The 24,931-nt window shown below is 39.3% G+C and overlaps 1 protein-coding gene across 2 annotated transcripts in view; it reads right to left on the reverse strand.

Moving 5' to 3' along the window:
• The window catches only part of rnf24 (ring finger protein 24), a 35,997-nt gene continuing 11,066 nt past the window's right edge, over nucleotides 1-24,931 (reverse strand). The window contains exons 1-6 of one of the 2 annotated variants that reach the window (XM_083997756.1): nucleotides 24,043-24,264; nucleotides 21,056-21,205; nucleotides 11,040-11,082; nucleotides 10,132-10,173; nucleotides 5,210-5,289; nucleotides 1-3,889 (exon numbers count right to left, since the gene is read on the reverse strand). In XM_083997756.1, the coding sequence (XP_083853882.1) occupies nucleotides 3,748-3,889; nucleotides 5,210-5,289; nucleotides 10,132-10,173; nucleotides 11,040-11,082; nucleotides 21,056-21,205; nucleotides 24,043-24,083 (498 nt within the window). In that variant the 5' untranslated portion in view covers nucleotides 24,084-24,264 and the 3' untranslated portion in view covers nucleotides 1-3,747. Of the gene's footprint in view, nucleotides 3,890-5,209; nucleotides 5,290-10,131; nucleotides 10,174-11,039; nucleotides 11,083-21,055; nucleotides 21,206-24,042; nucleotides 24,265-24,931 lie in introns of those variants that run through there. The other variant, XM_083997757.1, reaches the window with a different exon arrangement.

The following is a 24,931-nucleotide window of genomic DNA, read 5'->3' on the forward strand; positions in this document are numbered from 1 at the left end:
TTTATAATGGAGTTCATTCAGAAGCAGCACTGACGTCAATGATGATTTCACTGGTGGGAAGCCATTCATTACTATATTCATGACTGGCTCAATTTTATGTCTTTTTTTGGCCATAGACTGACGCCGACTCCCCCTTTTTTCTTTTTCTTTTTCTCCAAAGATGGAGGACCTTCTTTCTTGTTGGCTCGGACTTTGATTCGTAATACTTAATTCTGGGTTGGCACTTTGTTTTAAGTGGGATTAGGACGGCACACAGGAGGAAAACAGGGAAGTACAGGTGGAAAGGCTAAAAGTGTTTACAATCAAACACAACACTTGAGATGGCCAAATGGCAGAAGTGTTCAGCTGCCATTTAGTTTATATGAAGGAGCATCTCTTGTGCACCTTATGTATAAATACACTACTACTGACGCTACTCTCTACATACAATTAACAATGGTGATATCAGTGGCAACTTGACTATGCAAAATAGCATGCTTTCTCAAGGAATCTCATTTTCATTTCTTTCTCTCATGGACCATACATTCAAGGACAAAACAATTAGCAGGAACAAAGCTTTAAGACTTATTAGCACTGAGCTTAAAAGGAAAGAAAAGTGTCATTCTTCAGGGGCAGCGGCAGAATTACTTGCCAATGCTAAATGCAGTCAGTGAAAGTTTTGGGAGATAATGTGTGACCAAGGATGCTGGGTTTCACTTTGTAACATCTGCAGTGAAACTGAAGTTCTAAGAAACAGTCACTGCCTCTTCACAACCAAAGACTGAGAAGTGAGAAGGTAGTAAACACAGTATATCACACAACACACTGAAGGAGCCTTAACGTTGCATATTTTGTTCAACATAAACACCACAACCTTTTCAGTGACACGCCAGGTGACGTGCTTCCAATCAGAAAGCAAATCACTGGTAACCGTAGCGTGAAGAGGTTGCTATATTGCCAATTGTCATTGCCCTGTTTTTTGTTTTTGTAAGTGAGGCAGATTTTGTTCAAATAAGGCTAATGTGGAAATCATCTTTCTCTGATTTCATTTTTAGTTTAAAGTGGTAATCTGTGATAACAAAGCACTGCATTCTGTGTGAGGCCTGGACCTCGTTTAGGGCATGTGACTTCGAACTGAAACGCTACACATGTGACAGAGAAACCCTGCTTTTGCTTTCACCTAAATGTTGACATTTTCACCTTGCTGCATGCTCTGACCCCAACTCACAGGTCACCATTGTGGAGCGTGTGCAGTCAGTGCACACATTCAACAGAGATGAAACAGTCAAACCACAGAGATGGGAGTAACAATGCTTTTCTGCCACAGAGGGTGAAATGCATTGTCACTTGTCCCACTGCCTATGTACTGGGGAACCTGTGCAACTCTGTCCATGACAGTGTTTGATGTTACAGGATAAATATAAATAATATAGTGTTCTTAAAGGCACAATCAGCCTTTTTCTTACTGTTTAAATTTGACATAAAGTATTTTAACAAAAAGACAAATTGGATTTCTGTGTTTTTTTTTAAAGCAGAATTCCAAATATAAATCTGAAAGAAAAGATCCCAAACATTAGATTTCGGTCTAGGGCATCTCTTCTTATCAAGCCTGACACCAGGTTCAATTTCTTTAGTTTACTGCTTTATTTACATTTGGATGACAGTCAGATTGTGCCTTTATAGACTATGTATGATTGTCATTGGACAATACACACCACAGGGAAAACATACACTCCAACTTGTCTTGTTGAAGCACAGCTCTTTTTGCCCCCTTTCCTTTTACATCAGCACATTTTCCCCACAACACATTTACCAAATGCAGCTAAAAGAAGATGAGGACAAAAAACATACACAAAAGCAGGGCTCAGAGTTACTGTATGTGTGGCGCAACACAAAAAGCACCCTGTACCGTACAGAAAGAGAGAGAGAGGCGAAAGCACCAGAATACTGCAGCCAAAAAGCTGAACTACCCTGTGTGTGTGTGTGTGTGTGTGTGTGTATGTGTGTGTGTGAATGAAAATGCTGCTTCATTACAACCTGCTGACCATTGACTCTACGGCAGGCAAGTCAGGGGCTTGTGCCCCTCCCTCTGTGCATGTATGTGTGTTTTACAAAGTGGTGTGTAACATTCCCAAAGGATATGCTGATGACATGCTGAGGGCAGTACTTGTGATGCAGGTGTCAATCTGCAAAACTCATTCACTCAAAGTAGCTGTACCAAGAAATTATAATAAATACAAAAATAAATTACTTAACTGGGGTAGAAGCATAGATAACTGCAACTGAGTGTGCTGCACATTTTAAGTAAGAGTTCACTATGATCTCTTCCTGAAATGAGTGGTCAGTCATGTTCTCTCTGGATATGTGATGCTCGTAAAATGCAGACCAAAGTTTGAAATGTTGTTGCTTTGTTTTGCAAAGTGTCTCAAGCCATCAAAACATTCACACCGCTCAGCTTCAATAAAATAAAAATGATGCAGTAGCAGAGCAAGATAAAACTGGAACATTTACGGGTTTTTCTTTATGGATTTTGTTTCGTATTGCCTCATTAATGGTGGTTGTTCTGCAAAACCGGTTTCAAGACAGAGTGCCAGGTTATATCCACTTATATTACTTAGATCATCACAGTAGTTCAAGTAGTTAGTTTGAAATTTAGATTTACTGTTGGAAAGATCCTGAATTGTCCCCCTCCCCTCTCAAAACAAGATAATGACAAATGCCTGGGTTTACGGCAAGTTGCCTGCGTTTGCCTACCAACCCTCGTGTGTAGAGGTCATTGCCCGGTAAATTTGTTAGGTAAATCAAAATAAAATTTGTTCACTGTATCACCTCTCTGCTTTGACAGAGTAATGAAAAACGATAATAACAACAGTAACATTGGCATGAATCAATGTGATACAGGTGATGAGAACAAATTCTATAGGCTTCATATAGTAAATTGTGTTAGTGTCGTGTTTATGTTTGTGTGTAAAATTCTGGGTTTCGAACATTCAAACCTTTCACATTTAGTCAGACATAAAGTCCCGAGGTTGGTTTGAGGTTTTTTTTTCATATGTGTCTGTGTGTGCAATTTGAACAGAAATCTTTGTCCAAATTTCCTGACATCTACCGACATAAGTATTGTTGTCCCTTTGAGAGATATATACGTATATGTATATATATATATATATATTTAATTTTTTTAATCCAAAAATTAAAGTTCACAAATTAAAAATGAAAACCCATGTGGCTTTCCACTGTGCACAGAAATAATAGTAAATGATAAAATATAAAACATGACTTTGCTACTATGATCACAAGCAATTAAGGTTTGACTTCTTGTAAAGTGCTTGTTCAAAAAAAAGAAAAAGAAAAGGGAAAAAATATTTTAGTGTATTGTAGTTCTTGGCTTTTGTGATTTTTTTTTCATCCTGGTCTTTAGCTGGTGTCCCCAGAAAAGTGCTTTGGTTGTGACAAAGTTACAGACCACATCATGGCCGCGAAGGAAACTTCTTCTAGATCAACTCTTCTTCATTGTCCGCGAAAAGAAAAACATGAAAACAGCTGAATCTCAGTCAGAACTGATATCAGGAAATCCTTTTGTGAACCAATGCAAAGATACAAGAGGTGACAATGGCTGCCGATTCACCGCTGTGAGCGTGCAGTAACTCCACTTTCTCCTGTCTGTCCACAGACTCATACCAAAGTGTACCTGTACAGGTGAGAGCATGAGTGATGGGATGTGTGTTTGTGTGTCTGTAGTGTACTGTGTGAGAGAGACGCAGTCTGCTACACCAGGTTCTCGATGCCAGGCAGAGGCTGCTGTATTGGCACAGCTGCATCTGTGCTGCCAGCCTGCTGGGCGAGCTGCAAGACGGGCATGTTGCACAGCGGGCACACTTTCCTCACCTCCAACCACTTAATGAGGCACCTGGGAGAGAGAGGATGCAACAGGGACAGAGTTAAGGCAAAGAAGACAACAGAGGACACAGAATATGTGAACTTGGTTTAACTTGATTCTTATATGTCACAATCCAACTGAAAGGAAATCCCAGCCTCACTGGTGTTCAACCACAGGAGTAGAGGGTAGTTTGGTGTTATTAAGATAGTTTGATGTTTTGTTTTGTTGGCTATGAAACATGTTATTCCAGGAATTTGTCAATGAAAAAATCTCCAAAAAAGCCCAAGACGACCACACCCTGTCTCTACAAACATTTGCATGCACTTTCCAAACCTACAACGGCCACTGCTTCATTCATTTAATGTGTATAATAAATTAAATCATGGTCAGTGACATACTGTATATACTTGCTAGGTACAGTTAACCCTGTACTCCACAGTGGTGCCAACATTTCCTCACATTTCCCACAGTAGTAGTGAAATATGGGATTAAAATGCAGCGATTCACAGTCAGGATTTACTGCAGCTAATTATATCTCCCTTCATACACAAACAAAGTTTTCATTCTACATACTTGTGCTTCTTAATTAGTTTCATACATTGTGACAGAAAAGTAAATAGTGTAGTTTTTCATGAGAAATAGTGATGCAAATAATTGGTAGTTGTGGTCACACTTTGCTGTATGTAAGTATGAGTTTCATAATAACAAACTTGTGACACAGCTGTTGTTGGTATAAAGTTCATCAAACTTGAGTAGTGACTTCCACATGAGTACGAGACACGGATATGCACTCTCTGTGTTATATTCATGAATGTATGTTTTCTGTGCTTCCAAGATGATAGCATGATCGTCATTGCAGGTTTCTTGTTTGGTAAAGCTTTGCTTGGAATGTCTGTTTTCTCTTAAAAACAACATGGCTTTACTCGCACACACACTAAAATGAATGTTTATACAGTGGATTCAGTGAGTAGTGACCACTCTTGCAGCAACTGGGGGAAAAAAACTAGGCCAAGGGAGGTGTCGTGCTGATATAAACAACTCAGTTGAAATGGTCAGGGCACTGGGGGAGGTGTGGGATAAAGTTGGCTCAAGCAATCTATCATGTCCTGTGTATTTTCTCACTTCAAACACATTCGACTTGAGTTTTATTGTGCTAAAATATATAATTATGAACTTTTTTTAAATCCACTTGTTGAGAATGACTTGTTTGTTTTATTCACAGAAATGTGTCTGTTTTATAATTTTCTAACTGTGGGTTAGGATGTCAAAGAGCAGAAAAAGGTCAATGAAAATGACATCTTCAGTGGTGTAAATCTGTATTTGCACATGTTGATAAAACCTTCTACTTACTTCCTATGAAAGGCATGTTTGCATGGACAGATCCCCAGCTCGTCTTTCTGTTTGAACTCCTCCAAGCACACTGCACATATCTGAAAGTGAGAAGGGCGGTTAGAGATATCTTCTGAGGAGGGTTATGCAACAACTTTAAATTTGGAGGTTGTTCTCTGGTGTTTGGTTCTTTTTGGGTTTAATTTGAGTTTATGTTGGTGGATTGGAAACAAACTATTCAAACAGAAGAGGTTAAGTACACATGGAAAAAGAAAACTGGCCAACATCTGCAAAAAATTTGAAACAAACAAGAGAGCAGTAACTGCCCAAGTTCTGCTCTCTTATATAACTCTGACTTAACTCACACTGGGGATTTGAGGACTTAGTGACTACATTTTAGTGGTAATGTATTTTCTTTCCTTACACAGGAAAAAAAAACTGTCAGAGATCACTGTGGCGGAAAGCAAATCGACTTGTTCCCAAAGAGCAAGTGTGAGAAAGACTACAGGAATTTACCACATTGCAAAGGACCCAAGCCAACCTGAGACAAGTGGTACAAGGTAAAAGAGAATTACAGCAAACAGGTTTTCATGACTTTTTGCTCATGTTCTGAGATCTTCATAGCTTCTAGTTATTGTCAGTTTAGTCCAATATCCCTGGCTGGTGATCTTTTAGGACCACCGAGGAAATTTGGTTGGATGGGTTGTGGTTGTTTGCCTTCATTTTGAATGCACACGCGTTGAAGCAAGACACTACCGGTTTAAGACCTGTGTGATGTGATGAACAAGCCTTTCTACATTTCACATCCCAAAAAATCATGAGAATCTTCTATGACAATATAAAAAGAAAGAAAGGCTCAATATACAGTATATATATATATATATATATGTTTATTATCTTTGTACAAATGTTACATAACAGGAGAAATTCCTAAAGATTTGTGTTTGTAAAGAAAATCTAAATAAAAATTAGTAGTGAAGTTACACTAAGACAGATTGAAAGGAGACGCGCTTCTGTGAACATCTGTAAACAAAAGTGCTGTAAAATCAGCAGCCAAAGTTCAAATCTACAACTGATTGGACAATTACAACCCAATCTCAAATCAGATGATTCCACCTTCATCTAAGTACCTAGAAGGTAATAGAAGGTCTTGTCTTTCAATTACATTTATCAAATATACATTTTCATCAGACTGAATTTCCAGGTTTAGTTGAAGCCATTGAATTGAACACAACGACCTATTGGCATCCCAATCTAATGACAATTTCAGTTTCAACATCAGTATGCACTGCAGGTTAGGTTAATTGGCGACTCTAAATTGCCCGTAGGTGTGAATGGTCGTCTGTCTGTATTTTCGCCCTGTGATAGACTGGCGACCTGTCCGGGATGTACCCTGCCTCAGCTGAGAGGCTCTAGCTCCCATGCAGCCCTAGTGAGGATAAGTGGTACAGAAGATGAATATATGAATGCCTGATATGATATCTCAAACCAAGTGCTATAAGTATACTGTAGGCACATCTTGGATAAGGGTACAAAATTCACAAATTGATGAAAAATTGGGTCTTATAGCAAAAAAGGACTTTTTTGATTCTCATCCAGATGCTTCTTTCTGCAACTTCTGTCATCAAGAGAGCTGATTTGATTCAAATACTCATCAATCAATTCACTCTCAAACTACAAGTTTCTGGTCTCTGGGATTTTGATAAATCTTGGTCACTGCGGTCAGATGCCATGTCAGCTGTAACCACAACTGCACCATATGTATTACGCATGTAGCACAAATCCGACTACACCCTCTCCACACAAGTAGAATTAGTCACAGTCACAGTGTTACAGTTTGCATGTGGAACTGGACATTTTGTGAGAAAACAGACAAGAATCAGCAAAAAACGTAGTCCACACAGAATTCCCATCACTAAACGCCATCAACCCAGGGGGTAACACTTTCATGAAAGAGGATTTTAATTTGGCAAACTGTGTTTTGGCTGCTGTACCCTGCAACTATCACTTCTTTTAGCCACACAGATTTTCTTTTTCTCAGCTCTTCTTTCCTGGGAGTGAATGGACAAGTGAGGATGAAAAGAACAGCATGAGGGCTCTTAGCTTTCTATCCTGAGGATTTTTGGACACAGAACAATCCTCTGTTAAGATGTCTGCTTTGCTCTCTTTATTGGTGAATGGATCAGCGTTTTTGTTCTTTTCATTGCCTTGTCTGCCATGTCACACTCACAGCTGCGATCTGGCACTCTTTGCCAACTTTTGACAGAGACTTTTTTTTTCACAATTAAGTCAATTAATCCTGTAAGCTTTAGTTAGAGACTCCATGCAAAAAAACATGGACTTAATTTGGTGGTAACCTCTCAAAACAAATATGTAAAAAAATAAAAATAAAAAAGGATCAGCCTAAGACAAATCAATGTTTCACATGTCAAGCACAAGCAACAATTTTGAAAAAGTATGATCCAGTCACGGTTAGCAACAGGGCAAGATTTAAGTTGGAGAGAAAAGGAGAGAACCTAACATAAGTGGGGTTGTTTTCAGAACAACAGGTCCCTTTCTCTGTCTCTCCAACCCTAACCCTCTCTAGTGATGAGAACATGTTGCCTGGCACCTTGGCACCACCTCTGTATCAGCCCAACCCACTTTCCTGTTACTTTCTGTTTTGTAAAGAGCAACTACCAAGTAAATTAATGCCAACTGCTTCTCATTTTTCCCTCTCTCCAGATCTGCATCCACTTGCTTTCATTTTTGTCTCCAAACACTTCTATTTGTGCCAGAGGGCATTCATGAAGCTCGGGAATAACAGGATATACGTGAAGTGCCACTGAAATGCCAGTACTGAAGATGCAAATGTTTTTGGCTTTTGATTTTAATTAGTTTGTTTTAATTGTGTCATTATGGGTTGTCAAGTATACACTGAAAAATGAGTTTTTTTTCCCATAAAGACAATAAAGTTAGGAAAATAAATGGGGTCTGAATACTTTCTGGAGCCACGAGAAATGTAATTACACAATCTCTCCTTTTACAACCGACTGGGGTGTATTGTAGTTATGAGTTATTTTCTATGTGTCACTCAACCCTTTCTCTTTCCAGTGTCAGTTTGTGTAAATATATTTGTGGCACTGACTTTACAAACCTCTTATTTTTAAACACAGTAATAACAATGATTGTATTATTACCGTGGCTCTCAACTATTCTCAACACTATACTGTAGCATCGTCCCAGTGGCTGATTACATAATGAGCTCCTTCCTCAGTTAAACAGACACTAATTACACTGAGATTTTGTGAGTAAACAGAACAGAACAAAACAAACACAAAATCTGCCTGCTCACAAATCTCTCATGCAGAACATCTCAATCAGTTCAGCGTTTACAACCGTCCTCTAAACAACAGAGTCTTGGTTATTAGAGGGGTGGAGCGTCCATTGGATGTGCCCACTGTTTATTTATATTAGGACTAGCTGTGTTTTTTGTTTTGTTCTGTTTTTTAGTAATGTGTGAATGCTCATTGTATGTAGTAGTAGTAGTATTCTATTCTATGTGCATTTGTGTGAAACCTGTGTGAAAAAATAGGCCAAAAGAACTGCTGGCGAACATAGTAACAAAGAGAAGGTGCCTCAACTTTTATGCCATATCGTATGACATGCATTCTTTACCGTGGTATTCTTTACATGCACCATATGGGAGTGTTAAAGGAAGATTTGGGTCAAACAGATGCTGAAAAATAAGCAGTCATCTGGTCAGATTACACATCATACAAACTACAAGACTTAAGCAGTAAACCGAGCTCATATTACCTCAGCTCTAGATTCTCTGATAAAATGCTGAGACTGAATCTGTGCAGCTCATAGTCTATAGTCATGTCTCCGTCTCCAGTGATCCTGTGGTGTGGGAGTCTTCTAAACTGGGTCACTCACCCAGGCTAATGTGTGTGCGAGCATGTGTGTCTGTGTGTGCATATTATTGTCCTTACACAAACACAGCTTGGTTACTCTGTCATGGACTTCACTCACATGACACCTTCTGATGCTTTCGCTCAGTTTCCAATAACATCAACAATGAAAGCCTGATTCCTGATGGGACACTGGGAAATTCCAACGCGGCTGACAATAAACTGTGTTTATCCCCATGCCAAAGCACACATGAAGATGCTATTGTTAACATTTCATTTGCACTGCAGTGTTACAGGGATGGTGCTCTTGGCCGGAGACCACCGTTTCTCCACTGTAAAAGCCAGTGCTGATACTCTACATGCTGTTCGCTGTAATTTTCCGACCAAGTTGAGCTGGCATACAGCATTACATAACAATGGTAGTGAGGACACTCATGGCTTAACCACAAGATGCTAGTTTTCACGTGACAGTGTGCCAAGATGGGTGTGCTCAGTGTTAAATGACAAACGTGTTTCATCACTGTTTCAAAACAAGTCAACACCATAAAACACTCTCTCAAAGGCCTAGAGGTGCACTGGACTGCACAGGTATCACTATATGTCCTGAGACTACATACTTATCATAAACATTACATAACAATAGTTTGTACCATTTGGAGCAATCTATTGTCCATTTGAAGCTAAGCCATTATGGTTGTAAGTAACACATAAATTGCCCCCTAAGAGCCCCAGGGCTTAGCACTTTAATTTAAATCAATTGAGGGCCCAGTGCATTATGGGTCTCCATGTAACTGCACTACGAAGAGGATAAAAGTAAGAAATGGATGACGCAAAGGATGTTAATACATTGTGGCTGAGGCATTGTTAAGACTGAGAAGCATATGACTGGTTAGTCCAAAAGTGGCTGATACAACAGTACAGCGTGTGCTTGTCAGGTTACATTACAGAGTGTTCTGCCCACCAGATAGTCTTTGTCGTTAAAAGGGAACACGTGTGATATTAAACCGTCATCAACTGATAATGGCTGAGTGAAAAAAGATAAGTGCTTACCTCATGCAAATTTAGCTCTTTGACTTTTTCCTTCTGAATGACCTGAGGAGGATAATTATGACAGATTAGTCACTGATAGACACTAATGCTGTAATAACATCACAGAAAACAGTTCCTCTGGACATACACTGGGGACTTAACAGCTAAAAATGGCTGTGATTTAACAGGATTAAATACAATATAGCTGCGGGATTCCAGCAAATGCATGAACACAAGTCTGTGTATGTGCAGTATGTGTGTCTTCTACATGAGCATGATGGTCTTACATAACATAACTCACAGATGACCTGGACAAGTCCATGTTTTAAACTGGCAGGTAGTGATGAAAGAAAAAAACAAAAACACTGTGGTCAGTGTGTGTGTGTGTGTGTCCATGTGTTTAACGCTGACATTTAATTGGGTGGCAGTACATTCTGGTATTACATAATTGAAGGGCCTACGAGTCATGGTTGCCCTCCATCACTTGCCCTGACTAGCTCTGCAGGCTAAACCCCACTGACACGCTCAGCACTAACCGCTTCCCTTCAGCTTCACTACAGTTCAGGAGTTGTGATGTTGCAGTTGTGTTCTCACATAACGTTCAAGTATTTTTGAAATGGGCTACATCCATCAAACAGCTTAACCCCGACACACCTGCAGTTGCCAGAGGACTCAGCGAATTAATTCAGGTTGAATAGACATTTAGAAACAGGAGGGGATCTTCTTCTGGGGATTTTCCCCATGCAAATGCTCAGACAGTACTCTCACACTTCATTTCTGCTAGATAATTGGTGATTTCCATATAGCTGTGTGTGTGTGTGTGTGTGTGTGTGTGTGTGTGTGTGTGTGTGTGTGTGTGTGTGTGTGTGTGTGTGTGTGTGTGTGTGTGTGTGTGTGTGTGTGTGTGTGTGTGTCACTGGAAGGCTTACTTGTTTGTATGCATACAGCTCTTTGTGTGCCTGGTGCCGTAACCTGGGTAAACGTAAAGACAAAACATCTTTTTGATTAGTAAGTGACTTTTCCCAGCTGACTGCATCAATAAACTATCCATACATCCTGGAAAAAGAGAGAGAAAAATGAGAATCATGGATGTAATTTCCTTATAAATACTTGCCTTTTGACACCAGTCTATTCTAGTGTATCCCATCAGTACCAAATAGGTGTTTACAAGCAGTTTTCAGTCTAACAGTACAAAATACAATCATGGGACTAATTACTAAATAAATATTAACTGAAATAACCAATTACAAAAAGGAAGCGTAGTTATAATGGCAAATTGACATTGTAACTGCTTAGTAGGCCAGGTCACATATTAACAAGTATCTTCCTAAAAAGCCTTAAGCCTTGGTTTTGTGTCAAAACAAACACTGCACTTAAGTAAAATATCAACCCTCAAGATCAGCCAAAAATACACTGGTTCAGACATTTAGAAAAACATTACTGTAGGTTAAGGAAGTCTACAAAAGCTTGCACAAGGCCAAGTTAGAAGGATAGAACCAACAAATACAACCAAAGTTTATGGTTTACATCAAACTCTTGGTGTTACCCTTCATAATCATTGCTCTTATACATGAGCAAACACAAATCAACTCAGTGAACAAAGAGAGGAAGAGAATTGGATCAGAAGAGATTCTAAGTATTGACAAAGAGAATACAATATACAGAAAAAGAGAAGAAAACAAGAGTGAGACAGATAGGAGAAGTTCATAGGTTTGTAAGATTTACCTCCATTACAAGTAACCTTAACCTCTCGCAGCAGAGTGAGAGGGATCTGTAAAACAAGCAGCACAGTCTAGGAGAGAAACTGACATTTTGAAAGAGGTCAGCAGGTAAAGGTGCAGAGACTCCCAATGGTAGTTAGAGGACAAGGTCGATGGTGTGGGGGCGTTGTGGGTGACCGGTGGGTGCTGCCAAATGGCCCTTGGCCCACTGGCAAACTGGGTGAGGTAAACAGCAAAGCAGCTGAAAGACCTACACTACAGGCCAAAAGTTTGGAAGTAGGGCCAATGCAGGCCAAACATTTGGAAGCAACTTCAAGTTTCTGTTCACAATGCCTTCCTTAAAAAACAGTATGAGTTCTATGAATTTGGGATGTATTTACTGTAAGATCAGACTTTACTTTCATTGATATGCACCATTTTCCTCAATTTACCTTTAGATAATACATTGATGTTACCAGACCATTGCTGAAGAAATGTTACCAAAAGAAAAGAGGGTTGAGAAGATGTGCCAGAGTCACAACTTAAGTGCAAAAGTAAAAAACAAACACAGTTTGCATTATTCACTTCAGCTCTTTGGCTTTTGAGAGTTTGTGTACAAAAATCCAAATAAATCTCAACTGTGTTCATATGTCTGACAAACTACTGTACCACAGAAATGGCTAGACAGAAACAGCCGAGTAAAGAAACAAGTGTACAGATTTGTACATTGAGGAAAGAAGGATACACCGGAAGATAAATTGAAGTGAACCTCTTTGTGGGACACCTAATGGTGTCCAACAAATAAGTTCACTACACCCTGAAGAGACTAGAATAAACTTATGATGATAGAAAAAGGTAAGAAAAGGAAGAGGAAGGTGTACACTTCGAAAAATGGTTTGGCCTTCTCAGTCTCCAGGCCTTTCTCCAATTGAGCTTGTGTGGGACGGATTGGATTGATCAGTCAGAAAAGTGCATCCCACAAATCAGCAGTCTCTCATTTATGAACTATATAAAGCTTTAAAAAACTTGTGCAACAGTTGCCTCATATTTGCCATACTGTTGTTAAAGCCAGAGGAGGTTACTTTGAAGAAAGCAAAGTCTATAAGCAAGTACACCTGATAATTCTGTATCCTGAAAAGTGACTCTTTTAATAATGACCATGTTCATTCTGTTGCAAAGTATACCAGTGATCTTTCTACACAAATTTGATCTTGCTTCCAAACTTTTGGCCTGTAGTGTAGTTGTGTCCTAATTTACCTTCCTCTGAAAACTCGTCATCGTCAATCGTCGTCATGATTTGACTGCAGTCAAATGGCAACTAGAATGCAAAATATGTGTTGGCCGACTCCAGAGCTGTCTACATAATGGACTGATAGGAATTGCTCTGCAACTGTGCAACTCTCTGCAACTCAGCACATTTATACACCTTTAGATTTGTTTTATGACCACAGAGGGCCTGCTGATCCACAGTCAGAAACAGCCCACACTTAAGAAAAAGGTTTCACTGCTTCTGCATGTTGTGTTCACATATGTGTCTGTGGAGGACTGAGGACTCATAGGTGGTTGAGCATCTTTAAGCATCCACCTTGTGTCAAACCATCTTTGGCTTTGAGATAACAACCTGTCACATGTCCACATCACTTAAAAAAGAGCAGTAATGCTCACTGTATAAATCTCTAGGACTCTGGGTCATATGGAAAGAAAATGAAGGTAGTTGTCTGTTTTGAGACCAGTATTATATGAATCTTAAGCAATTTGTTTTTAAACAGGATTTTCAGGTATTCATCAGATGGTACTTCTGATTTATTTTTTATTTTTTTTTTTTTTTTTATATTTATTGTTTTTCCTTTTACAAAGCATTTTATAAAGTAACACAACATGAACATGGGGTGTTTTCTGTCACAAAATTACAGCAAAGTGTAACCAATCAAGTACAACTTGATATAGAAAAGAAACTTAAACAAAAGAAGGGCGTTTCAGAGAAATGTACATTTTCCATTGCTTCCAGATGTCATTGAATTTGGATTGCTGGAGCCTCATTGAAAAAGTGATTCTTTCCATTACATACACATCGTAAATAATATCATACCATTCATCTATAGATGGGACGTCTGGCTTGAGCCATTTCTTTGTAATTGCTTTTCTAGCAGCTAGACTCAGTATTCCAAATAAATATTTATTTTTCTCACTTACATTAGCTGAGTGTACAAAACCAAAAAGAAGTTCGTCCCAGTTAAATGTGATGACAGTACCAAATATTGTTGTTAGTTCTGAATAAACCTTGCGCCAGAAAATATTTATTTTTGGACAGGCCCAGAACAAATGGTAGTGATTGGCTTCCTGAGAACGACACAACCTCCAACAGCTAGAAGATCCTGTGTGGTAGCCCTGCTGAGCAGGTGTAATGAAATACCTAATGAGACACTTCCAGCCGAAAGATCTCCATGTATTTGAGCATGATATCCTCCACTGAAATTCACAGTATTTAATCCAGGTATCTTCTGAAAGGCAGCTGTTGGTTTCCCTGTCCCATTTTTGTTTTATATATGTGGTATTCACTGTTTTTATTTCCTGCAGGCCTCTATAAAGTCTAGAGATGACTTTAAGCATGGAATCTGTCCTATAAGCACTGATAAACACTTTTAATAAACTGTTTTCCAACGCCTTTTGACTTTTTAACATAGTGCTGTTTAGGTGGTGGCGTACCTGAAGAAATCTAAAAAAGTCACTATTGTTGAGACCATGTAATCTTTTCAACATCTGAAAGCTCTTCAGTGTTGTCTGGTTGAACAAGGTACAATATGAGGAGAGACCCAGGCTAACCCATCTCCTATAGTTGGCATCCATCTTATTTGGGGCAAAGTCAAGATCATAGCAGCACCATTTCAGAATCTTCACCTCTTCTAACATATCATATCTCGAGATAACATTTAACCATGTTTTCAGTGTTAGGTTGATCCATTTATTTCCTGTTTCCATCAAGCATTTAATTAGTCTTTTATCCCCTATTCTTGCTTGAATTGGTGTCGTCCCCGATATGTTTTCTTCAATTTCCTTCCATCTTGCTTTGTAATCTGAGACGCACCAACAAAACAGGATCCTTAGCTGGGCTGATATATAGTAATCTTTTAGGCAGGGAAGAGCCAGTCCACCCTTATTTTTTGATATTTGAAGAGTTTGGAACCTTATTCTCGGTTTTTTCCCCTGCCAAATGTAGCGTGATAATAATTTATCCCATTCGTTAAATTGTTTATCATTTATTTCAATTGGGAGGGTCTGGAATAGATATAATATCCTTGGTAGGATGTTCATTTTTACCGATTCAAGTCGAGATTCAAAACTTAATATTGGAATAAGATTCCATCTCTTTATATCTTCCTTTAATTTTTTATTTAATAGATCAAAATTTAAGTTGTATAACTTTGATAAATCTTTTGGGATGTTGACTCCCAGATACTTCATATGTTCTAGATCCCATTTTATTTGAATCTTAGAAGTAATGTTTTGGCTAGGTTTGTAATTGAAGTTTAATATTTGGGTCTTTTGGATGTTCAGTTTATAGCCTGAGACAGAACCAAAAGCATCTAGGAATGATAGTAGTTTCAAAATTGAATTTTCAGGGTTTGACAAACTAATTAAAACGTCGTCAGCAAATAAGGAAATCTTGTATTCTTGGTCTAATATTTTTATACCAGAGATATTATTATTCTGAGTAATCCCCTGACTTAACGGTTCAATAAACAATGCGAACAACAATGGGCTCAACGGGCAGCCTTGTCTAGTCCCTCTTTCCAGGCCAAATGGGTTTGAAATTGCTCCATTTGTTTTTACTCTGGCTTTTGGTTTATTATATAGTGCTTTAATAGTTTTAATAAAAATTTGATGAAATCCAAATTTGTCCAATAGTCGAAATAGGAACTCCCAATTAACCCGATCAAAAGCCTTCTCGGCGTCAAGACTTAACAATACTGCCTGGAGTTTATTTTTGTTTATCTCCTCAATTACATGTAGCGTTCGGCGAATGCTATCTTGTGTCTGCCTTTGCTGAATAAAACCTGTTTGATCTAGACTTATTATCTGAGGGAGAATATTTTCAATTCTTTTTGCCAAGATGTGGGTAAAGATCTTATAGTCTTGGTTCAAAACACTTATCGGCCGATAGCTTCCACAGTCTAACTTGTCTTTACCGTCTTTTGGTATCACAGAGATCACTGCTTCTTTCCAAGAGAGAGGAACAATACCAGTTTTAAGCACATAGTTGTATGTAGTTTTCATTCTTGGGGTGAGTAAGTCCTTCATCTCTTTGTACCACTCCGCCGGAAATCCGTCTGGCCCTGACGCTTTGTTTATCCTTGAATGTGATATTGCCTTTTTAATTTCTTCATCTGTAATTTCACCAATTAGAAACCTATTTTGTTCATCGCTCACTTTGGGTAATTTTATGAGTTTTAAAAAAGCTTCCATCGCTTCTTCATCCGTTTTGGGTTGGGCATATAGATTGGTATAAAATGTTTCAAAGGTTTGTTGGATATCTTTTATTTTGTAGTGTGTAGAGTTGGTAATGGGGTCTCTTATTTTATGAATTGTATTTTCTGCCTGTTGCTTTTTTAATTTGTAAGCTAATAATTTAGCTGATTTACTTCCGGTTTCATAGTATTTTTGTTTTAGAAAGGTTAATTTTTTCTTAATATCATTTGAGTAAATTTCATTCAATTCGTTTTTTTTCTTACTCATTTCCATTTTTATTCCTGGATTTAGGGTCTTTTTATGTGCATTCTCTAATTTTTCCAGTTCCGACTGTAACTGTTCAATTTTTGCTTTTCTCTGTTTTTTCAAACTCGAGCAGTAGCCTATAAGTTTTCCCCTTAGAACCACTTTGCAAGCATCCCAAAGAGTTAGTGGGGATACTTCTCCGTTGTCGTTTTCATCAAAATATTGCTTTATGTCTGTTCTTATTTGTTCCCGCATTGGATCTAGGATCCCTGTGTTTAGGCTCCAAATGGTCCTCTTTTTTTCGGTGTCTAATGTTACATTTAAGTAGACTGGTGCATGATCTGATAAATCCATAGTCCCGATATTGCAATTTGTAACCCTATAAATGTCCCTTTGATACATAAGGTAATAATCAAGCCTAGAATAGATCAAATGTGGGTGAGAAAAAAAAGTGAAGTCTTTTTTAGTCGGATTCAGTTCTCTCCAAGTATCACAGAGACCGAGCTCCCTCATCATTATTTTTATATTTTTAGTAGTCTTCTTTTCTCCTGTGTGGCAGGGTTTTGATGAGTCCAGGGTTGGGTGTAGTCTAACATTGAAGTCTCCACCACATATTAGGGTGCCCTGCGCTTCCGAGACTAATAACTCAAAAATTTGTTTGAAAAATGTCCACTCAGATAGTGGAGGAGCGTAAACATTCAAGAAGGTAACTAAAGCACCCTGTAAATAACCTCGGACCAGAACAAATCTCCCATCCAAGTCTTTCTTTTCATAAATGCACTCAAAATTTAATTTCTTAGAAATTAAGATTACCACCCCTCTCTTTGAGCCCTGTCTATAGGAAGACGAGTATTGATTAAATCGCCATCTTATAAGTTTTTCATGTTCCGAATTTGATAAATGTGTCTCTTGGAGGAGAGCTACTTCTACTTCTTCCCTCTTTAATTTTGCCATAATTTTGCTTCTCTTGATTGGATTGCCTAGACCATTTACATTATATGTAATGACCTTAATTGACTTGGTATTTTGCATTGTATGTCATTTAAGTATAATTGAAGCCCTGAACGCCTAGATAAAAAAGAAAAAAAAAAGACTTCTGCACCCCTGGTGCTGTGGGTAACAATAGCACCAACACGAACCTTAACTATAACAAAACAGAGAACACAACAAAAATACACTTTGACTTCCAATGATGAGGCCTCTTTCATGGCCTCGTAACTCAGATGGAACGTGAGTTGAGAGGGAAAGTCTCTTCCATCTAACGATGAGAGAGGGCCCTCTTCAGCTTCTAAGCTGATAGACAGGTCCAGTGTCCAGTAAAATGTCCCGACTTCACATATATATTCCTTATGCCCTTAAAATTATCTACTTAGGCTAAAATGCGTAGTATTACACAAATAACCTCACAGAATATGTCCTATATGATTCTCTCATCTCAGTGTCAAGTCACAGGGAGAAATAGGTAGGCTATGTGATCGTTACATTATTAATACTTATCAAGTGTCCTGACGTCGGAATCTATGAAGTATCTCTTTGAAGCCGTGTTTGGTACTCAGGTTCTCCCGGTTTCCTCGCCGTCCGCTGGGTCGCCAAGTCAGCTGGCTGATCTGATCCAAGAGAGAGGTTGGGTTTTTCAGAACCGTCACCGGTATCCCCCTCGCTGCCATGTCTTCCGTTGCCGCCTCTGCCGAGTTGTAGGTCACCGTGCCTTCCTTGTAGTGCACCCGCAGCCTGGCTGGGAACGGGGTCTGGAACCGTATGTTTCTTTCCTTCAGCGCAGCTTTTGCCTCGGTGTAATCCCTCCGCTTCCTCAGCAGCTCCGGTGCGTAGTCATGATCCATATGTATCTTCTTCCCCTGGAAGTCGATTCCCTTTCTTTGCCATGTTTTTTTAAGTACCTCTTCTTTCATTTTAAAGCTGGAGAATTTGACCACGATGGATCTTGGCGGGGCTTCGGCCGGGGGTTTCGTGTTGAGCGCCCGGTGCGCCCTCTCAATATTCAGGGCTGTGGAGGACGGGAGCTCCAGGCCTTTAATTAGCAGATCTTCCACGAACTTAGTCATTGTTGCCGTGCCTTCTTCGGCTCCCTCCTTTACCCCATATAGTCTGACATTCTCCCGACGGGAGCGCCCCTCCAGGTCCACCAATTTAGCTTCTGTTTGCGCCTGAAGTTTCACCAACTCAGCCAAAACCTCCTCTGAAGACTGGATTCGAGTCTCCGCTGCGTCTATGCGCTCCTCCGTCTCTTCCACTCGTTTGTAGATCTTATTAATGTCTTCGCTGATGTCGGTCAGTTTCTGGCTAGAGTCTTTTCTAAATTCTCGTAGCTCTTTCAGGATAATTCCGAGCTTAGCATCATGGCTGTGCTCCGGGTCAGTCGGTTCCGTGTCCGCTAGCATGTCGTCGCTAGCTTGTGACAGACGATCTTCTTCCATGTCGTCGTTTTCCTTCCTTTGTGCGACACTTTTCTTAGTTTTCCTGGGCATATTCTTTGGCCCGTTTCATTTGCCTCTATATTTGCGCGTCTCAAAGGTATTTCGAGTCGTGGCCGGGCCGTGTTTAAATATTACCGTCGGGAGCCTGCTAGTCTATGCTGCCATCGCTTCGCCAGCCAGACCGGAAGTCTCGGTACTTCTGATTTAAGTCAACTTGGGCCAGTTCCTTTGGGAGACCGCATCTTTAGACGCCTTTTATGGAGCAAAAATCGCTCCTCTTTTTGCCTATACTAAACTGGCAACCTTGACGTTAAAGTTCTGAATCATGGTACTGCATCAAAGTCATAAATATTTATTTACATTTAGAAGGAGAAGAATTGTAGGAACACAGTGGTCGGTAACCTACTTACCATTTGCCCTGCAAGATAGGAAATGACAGGGTGGCGAGGGGTGAATTTTGTTGAGAACTGCTGCTTCTCACTGTCTTAGATAAAAGATGCTGGACATTATTTCTGCTCAGTTTGTCGCTGTCAGGAGAAAACCCCTGCAGCAACAGCAGCCAGGACAATTCAATTAGGCCAGGGGGTCAAAAAGAGGGGCAAAAAGGCTGACAAGTAACCATTTCTACTTTTCCTTTAGGGGAAATAAGTATTGGATTACATTCAAGTCCTAATGCATACAAGATTTTTTTTAACAAGATCAATATAAATGGCTAGAAAACAGAAATTGAAACATCCAAATGCCAATTTTATGAATATCCAAAAGTAAATTTGATCAAAATTTAGAAGCTTAAATGGCTTTGAGAAAAATGGGTTATAACTAGTTTCTTTGACGCCAAGTGCCATGATCACAATAATGTACACAAGCAGCTTTGAAAATCAGCATATTTTTCCTATCAAGTTACCAATTATTGTATCGTAGCTACCATCTCCAAACTGTGCTGTTGAAACATTTCGCTCTTTTGTGACATAACAATTAGCAAGACATGTAAAAAGCACACTTTCAAGAAAAGAAAAAAAAAAAGAAAGAAAAAAAAGGAAAAAGGCAGCCATTTAATTGGGTCCCTAAAAGCCAGTGACAAGTGCCATACAGTACGTTGGAAAGAAATAAAGTGCTTATTAGATAGGGTGAATTCAAAACCCTTATAAATTTTAAAGTAATAGAAAAGTGCACCTGCTTTGAATGATGATATGTTTGTATTATATGTAAGTGTTTATATTGTTATGTAACCTGCTTCTGCTGTACCAGTGCACCCAGGTCTCCCTCGCAAAAGAGATTTAATCTCAAGGGACTTTCCTGGTAAAATAAAGGTTGAAAAAAAAAAAAAAAAAAAAAAAAATATTCAATGTAACCATCTTTCATAGAAGAATTGTTATTGCAGTGTTTCTGCAGGTTTTTTTTTACATAACTAGATAAAAAATTATCTTGTGTGTTAACAAACTTGTAAATATTGGTACCTGTTTATGCATTCATATAGAGATAGAGCTAACCAGTAAAAAGAACATGACAATACTGCTGAATGAATAATTCTTGAGCCAAAGTGAATTGAAATGTACAGGATGTGTTATGAGGACTGTTGCATAATGGTAGTCTGTGAGAATTAACATTCAGCCCTCATTATTATTTTCAAGTCTCATATACTGTAAGTAGATGGTGCTGACAGTCTGCTGGTCAAAACATTGTTCAAAGCCAAGTCAGGCTGCACAAAATGTTTTCTGAACAAAGCCATGTCAATTCTAAATTCACATGTATTGTTTTGATTTCTCTGGTTAACTGGTTTGCATGCAGTTATTACTTCATCACAGCACTTTTTAATCTGTTTTCCAACCAGGCCTTTTTTGTTTTCTTGGAAAGTGGTTATGCATGAACAGGATAATGTGGTCCATATGGTTCATTAAAATGGCAACTTGTCTTGCACGACCACAAGATTTCATTTGTTGGTGATTTGTTGCTCCCAGTGAATAGACTGGGACTGTTGACTATCTTAAATTACCCCTGTATGGCACTTTTTGTCACAAACCCACACAATAAATCATCAGATGCAGTTAAAACTCTACGTTCAACCAAATCCAAAGCTAAAGAGTGTATGGATGTTACCTTATTAAGTAGCAGCAGAAGAGGAGGCTGAGGATGAAGACAAAGATGGCCGTCCCAAACACCACAATGTAGATATTAAGGGGAAGGTTCTGGAACCCTATATTTGGCATCCTGAAACTGTAGTGCGGGAAATCGGAGCTCATGGATAGTCTGGATAGAGAGACAGATGAAATACAGTACATAAGAATCTCCACTCACTTCAACATGATCTGAGGACAAACTACATTAGATGACAATAAAAAAAAAAACTTAGTAGGGCAATTTAGTTTTTTTTTCTCTTTCTGACTTTCTCTATTACAGGAATACATTTCAAGGTTTGGTTTCAGTTTCGGTTTAGTTTTATTGTCAATGTCACTGTTTCTTACAATCTATAGCTGCCAAAAAACAAAGTGAATGCCTGATATATGGTGGTATTATTCTGAAAGCCCATTGGCTTACTTCTGCTTTTTTCATTGTTATGGATTTTACAGTTTAAAACAGACCAAAGACAATAGGTTACTGTGGGCATAGGAAATTTATGGAAGAGCAACAGCAGACAAACTTAGTAAAGACTCTATAACTATAAACTTAATGAAAGCAGAATTTACTGCACGACTGTTGTATTAACTGCATCATCATTAAACTCCATAGCATGGAGAACCTAAAAATTGGCACTGGTGCGCCCGTTGTGATTCAGATCCAGTAGTCCAGGTCATGTTAAAGACTGCTTTGACCCATTCAAACAGAGAAATTCAATTAAAACCCATCATAGAAGGAACATGCACTTCACTCAAATCACTCTAATAAGCCAATGCCTGTCCCTGCTGATAGAGCCGATACAACTGGAAAACACCCTCTTGAACTAAGGGTTGGGTTAAATTGGGTAGATTCCAAAATCTCTAAATATACAGGGAAATTAAAGAGCAGGGTGATGATGGTGCAATAGATGAAGTCTAATTCTGTTTGTATAGGCTAACCACAAATTTTCCTTAAGGGACTTTTCACTGTGAAACACACAGTGAAAAGTCCTCCTCCTCTGACCCTGGAATCGCCAAAGGGAAAACACCCCTGCCAAGAAACTGTCATTTATGTCTTAAATAGCTACTAGGGCTTTTCCTGTAGTGTTATACTCCTCCTTATTTTTCATAAACAAGGTAAGTGCCCAAGCAGAGAGAAAGGAGTCCTTTGTTTTATTTTTATTACTTGAAATACACTTTTTAATAAATATATCATGTCCAAAAAGGCTTCCCTTTGCCATGTACTATATGCTCTAAATATATGGCTATACCTAAAAAATGTTTTTGAGCAACTGATGCATAAAAAGCTAAGACGCCCCAACAAGGACCCATTGGTCAAGTCTTCTTCCTCAATATATCTGGGGGACATGACTCGACATGTCTACGCCTACTCACAGAGGAGGGGGAGGGGGAGACAGGAATAACTGACTCCCTTTGGAGCTCTATCTTGCCCCTCCCCTTCCCAAACACCAAGACCGGCATTCGTCTACACTCAGCTGGATAGTGGAAACTTTTTGTAGGTTTGGCCACGACCATTACAAAAAACCCTTCCTGCTTATGATAACACCATGTGTGTATCACAGTGTTTCAGAAAATCTTGTTTTCTGTAACATTAGTGACGTGTCTCACTGTCAGGAACATGGAGGACACCCTCTTAACGTTATCCTCAGAAGACACAACATCATGATGGTGGGGCCACTCATTTCCCCTTTAGAAGGGGTTGGCACAGTGTCACATGCCATTTGAGATATCCCCACCTCTCTAGTTTTACATAAGGACGGTGTTCTTGGCAACTTGGCTTATGATATAAGAGAGCAGGGGTGACAGGATTAGTAACTTAAACTTGCTCTCTCCTCACAACCACAAATACAACTAACTCACTGTACAGAACTATGTTGTCCCTGTTGTGCAGAAGAGGAAAACTGAAGGTAAACATTACCATTACCATTACATTAACCTGTTTAAATTTAGCACAGTCATACGCAACTGTCATGTTTTGCTAATGCAGGAGCCAAACTATACAGCCAGAGTGCACCATCACCACCATGAAGTTCAGGTGGTGGCTGGAAAACTGGTTCCTGCACTAAAGATAGGCCTATAGCCTATTTTTGGATGCGACAAATATCTTAAACAAGGGATGGGGCTAATGTGCTGCCTTCATGAGACGGTAAACAAGAGTTTACAAGCACTAAACCCGTAAGATGATTGCCAGGAAAACCTCATCCAGCAGCTCCCATGAGGCAGTAGGAAACAGAATATGTTGCCCTAAATTTAACTCAGAAGTCGGAAGTTGGAGCTGGGAATCATTGTCAAGTTGACCGTGACCCAGCAAGACAAATTGGACAATCATGACTGTTGTTGCTTGTCGTTGATACCAGTTGATAACAAAGCCTTATGCAGTATGCTGCATATGCAAACAGCATATCAACACATCCATAGATAGAGGATGTACAGTACAGTACAGAGAATACAAGTGACTTAATAATACAATTAAGACGCAGTCAGAGTGATGAAAGATTCATTATTTTTTTATGTAACAGTGGCTACTTAGGTAGCTACAATGAGCAAAGAAGCATCTGGTCACTCCTCCAGCGCACTATTTACGTTTAATCAGCTGAAGATAAAAACAATACAATGATGTATTTCTGATGCCCAACTTCAAGGCTCCATGTCGAACTCCTCCCTGCGTCTCTCTGTTTTTCCATCCTATCACAACCCACACAGCTTCCCCCTGATTATTATTATCTGAACACACAAACACGCTGCAGAGCTTCATGCCTTTCACACCAACTGCTATGCGATGGAGATCATCAAACCAACACGATGACATTCCAGTCCTAATAGTAGTTCATTAAGTTGTTTTTAAGTTGTTAAGACTTTAAAGATGACCTTTCTCTACTTATCTTAAAAACTGGTGCCACCTGCACAAGACAGTCATCATCTACTATTATTATTTTGATGTAGAAACACAGACACACAATAAATGCATACCCGAGTGGTGCCTTCATGGTGAGGAGAAGAAAAATCCACATAAATGTATCCTACAGGCCTTTGAAATCTGACACGACTTGTCCCCGAGGTGCTTGTCAGTGGATTAGGTCCCGTTGAGTGGCAGGGACCATCACACTTGTTCTCTGCGTTGATGAAGGCTCCATGCCAGACTCAAACTTCTGTCCCCTCTCCAACTCCTTTTGCTGTCTCACTCTCCTAACAGCCACGACAAACTCCCCCTGCTTATCTGAGCACTCAAACCTGTTACACGACAAACACTTTCCACAAATATAAACCCCCCTGGAAACATCTGAGATCAGCCTTGACAACCCATCTTACATCGTAGATACAGCGTATTGACAACATTTTCTGACTTTTCCACATTCTGTTATGCTGCAGCCTCATATAAATATCTATATTTGCCAATTTTTAAGTGGTTTCCTCCTAAGCCAGTCAGCTTCTTGGCCACAGGACCTTCTCCACCAACTACTCAAGTGCAGGTTGTTCCAAAACTTCTACAATTCAAGAATCATCACAGCAGCACTATTTTTGTGGCCGCCTCAACACCTTGTCTCTGAGATTTTCAGGGAGTCCCTTCCTCCTCATGGCTGGATTTTTCCTCTGATGTACAATATCAGTTGTTTACCTTATTAAGACAGATGTGTACTTTTAAAACTCATGTCCAGTCAACTGAATTTACCACAGTCAAGGTGAATTTAAGTTTCTGTTTATTTCAATACCCAAAGATTTTTCAGCTGCAGCCTCTGTAGCCACCAAAGTTGGGAAGTTTGGGAACAGCTTGTTCCTTGGTGTCTTAAAGCAGGTCTGTCAGTGAGGTGTGGCTCCTCCAGGGGTGACATGAACTTCATAAAGTGACTCATAAGGCAAC

Source organism: Trachurus trachurus, assembly GCF_905171665.1.
Source record: "Trachurus trachurus genome assembly, chromosome: 1".
Lineage (NCBI taxonomy): Eukaryota > Metazoa > Chordata > Actinopteri > Carangiformes > Carangidae > Trachurus > Trachurus trachurus.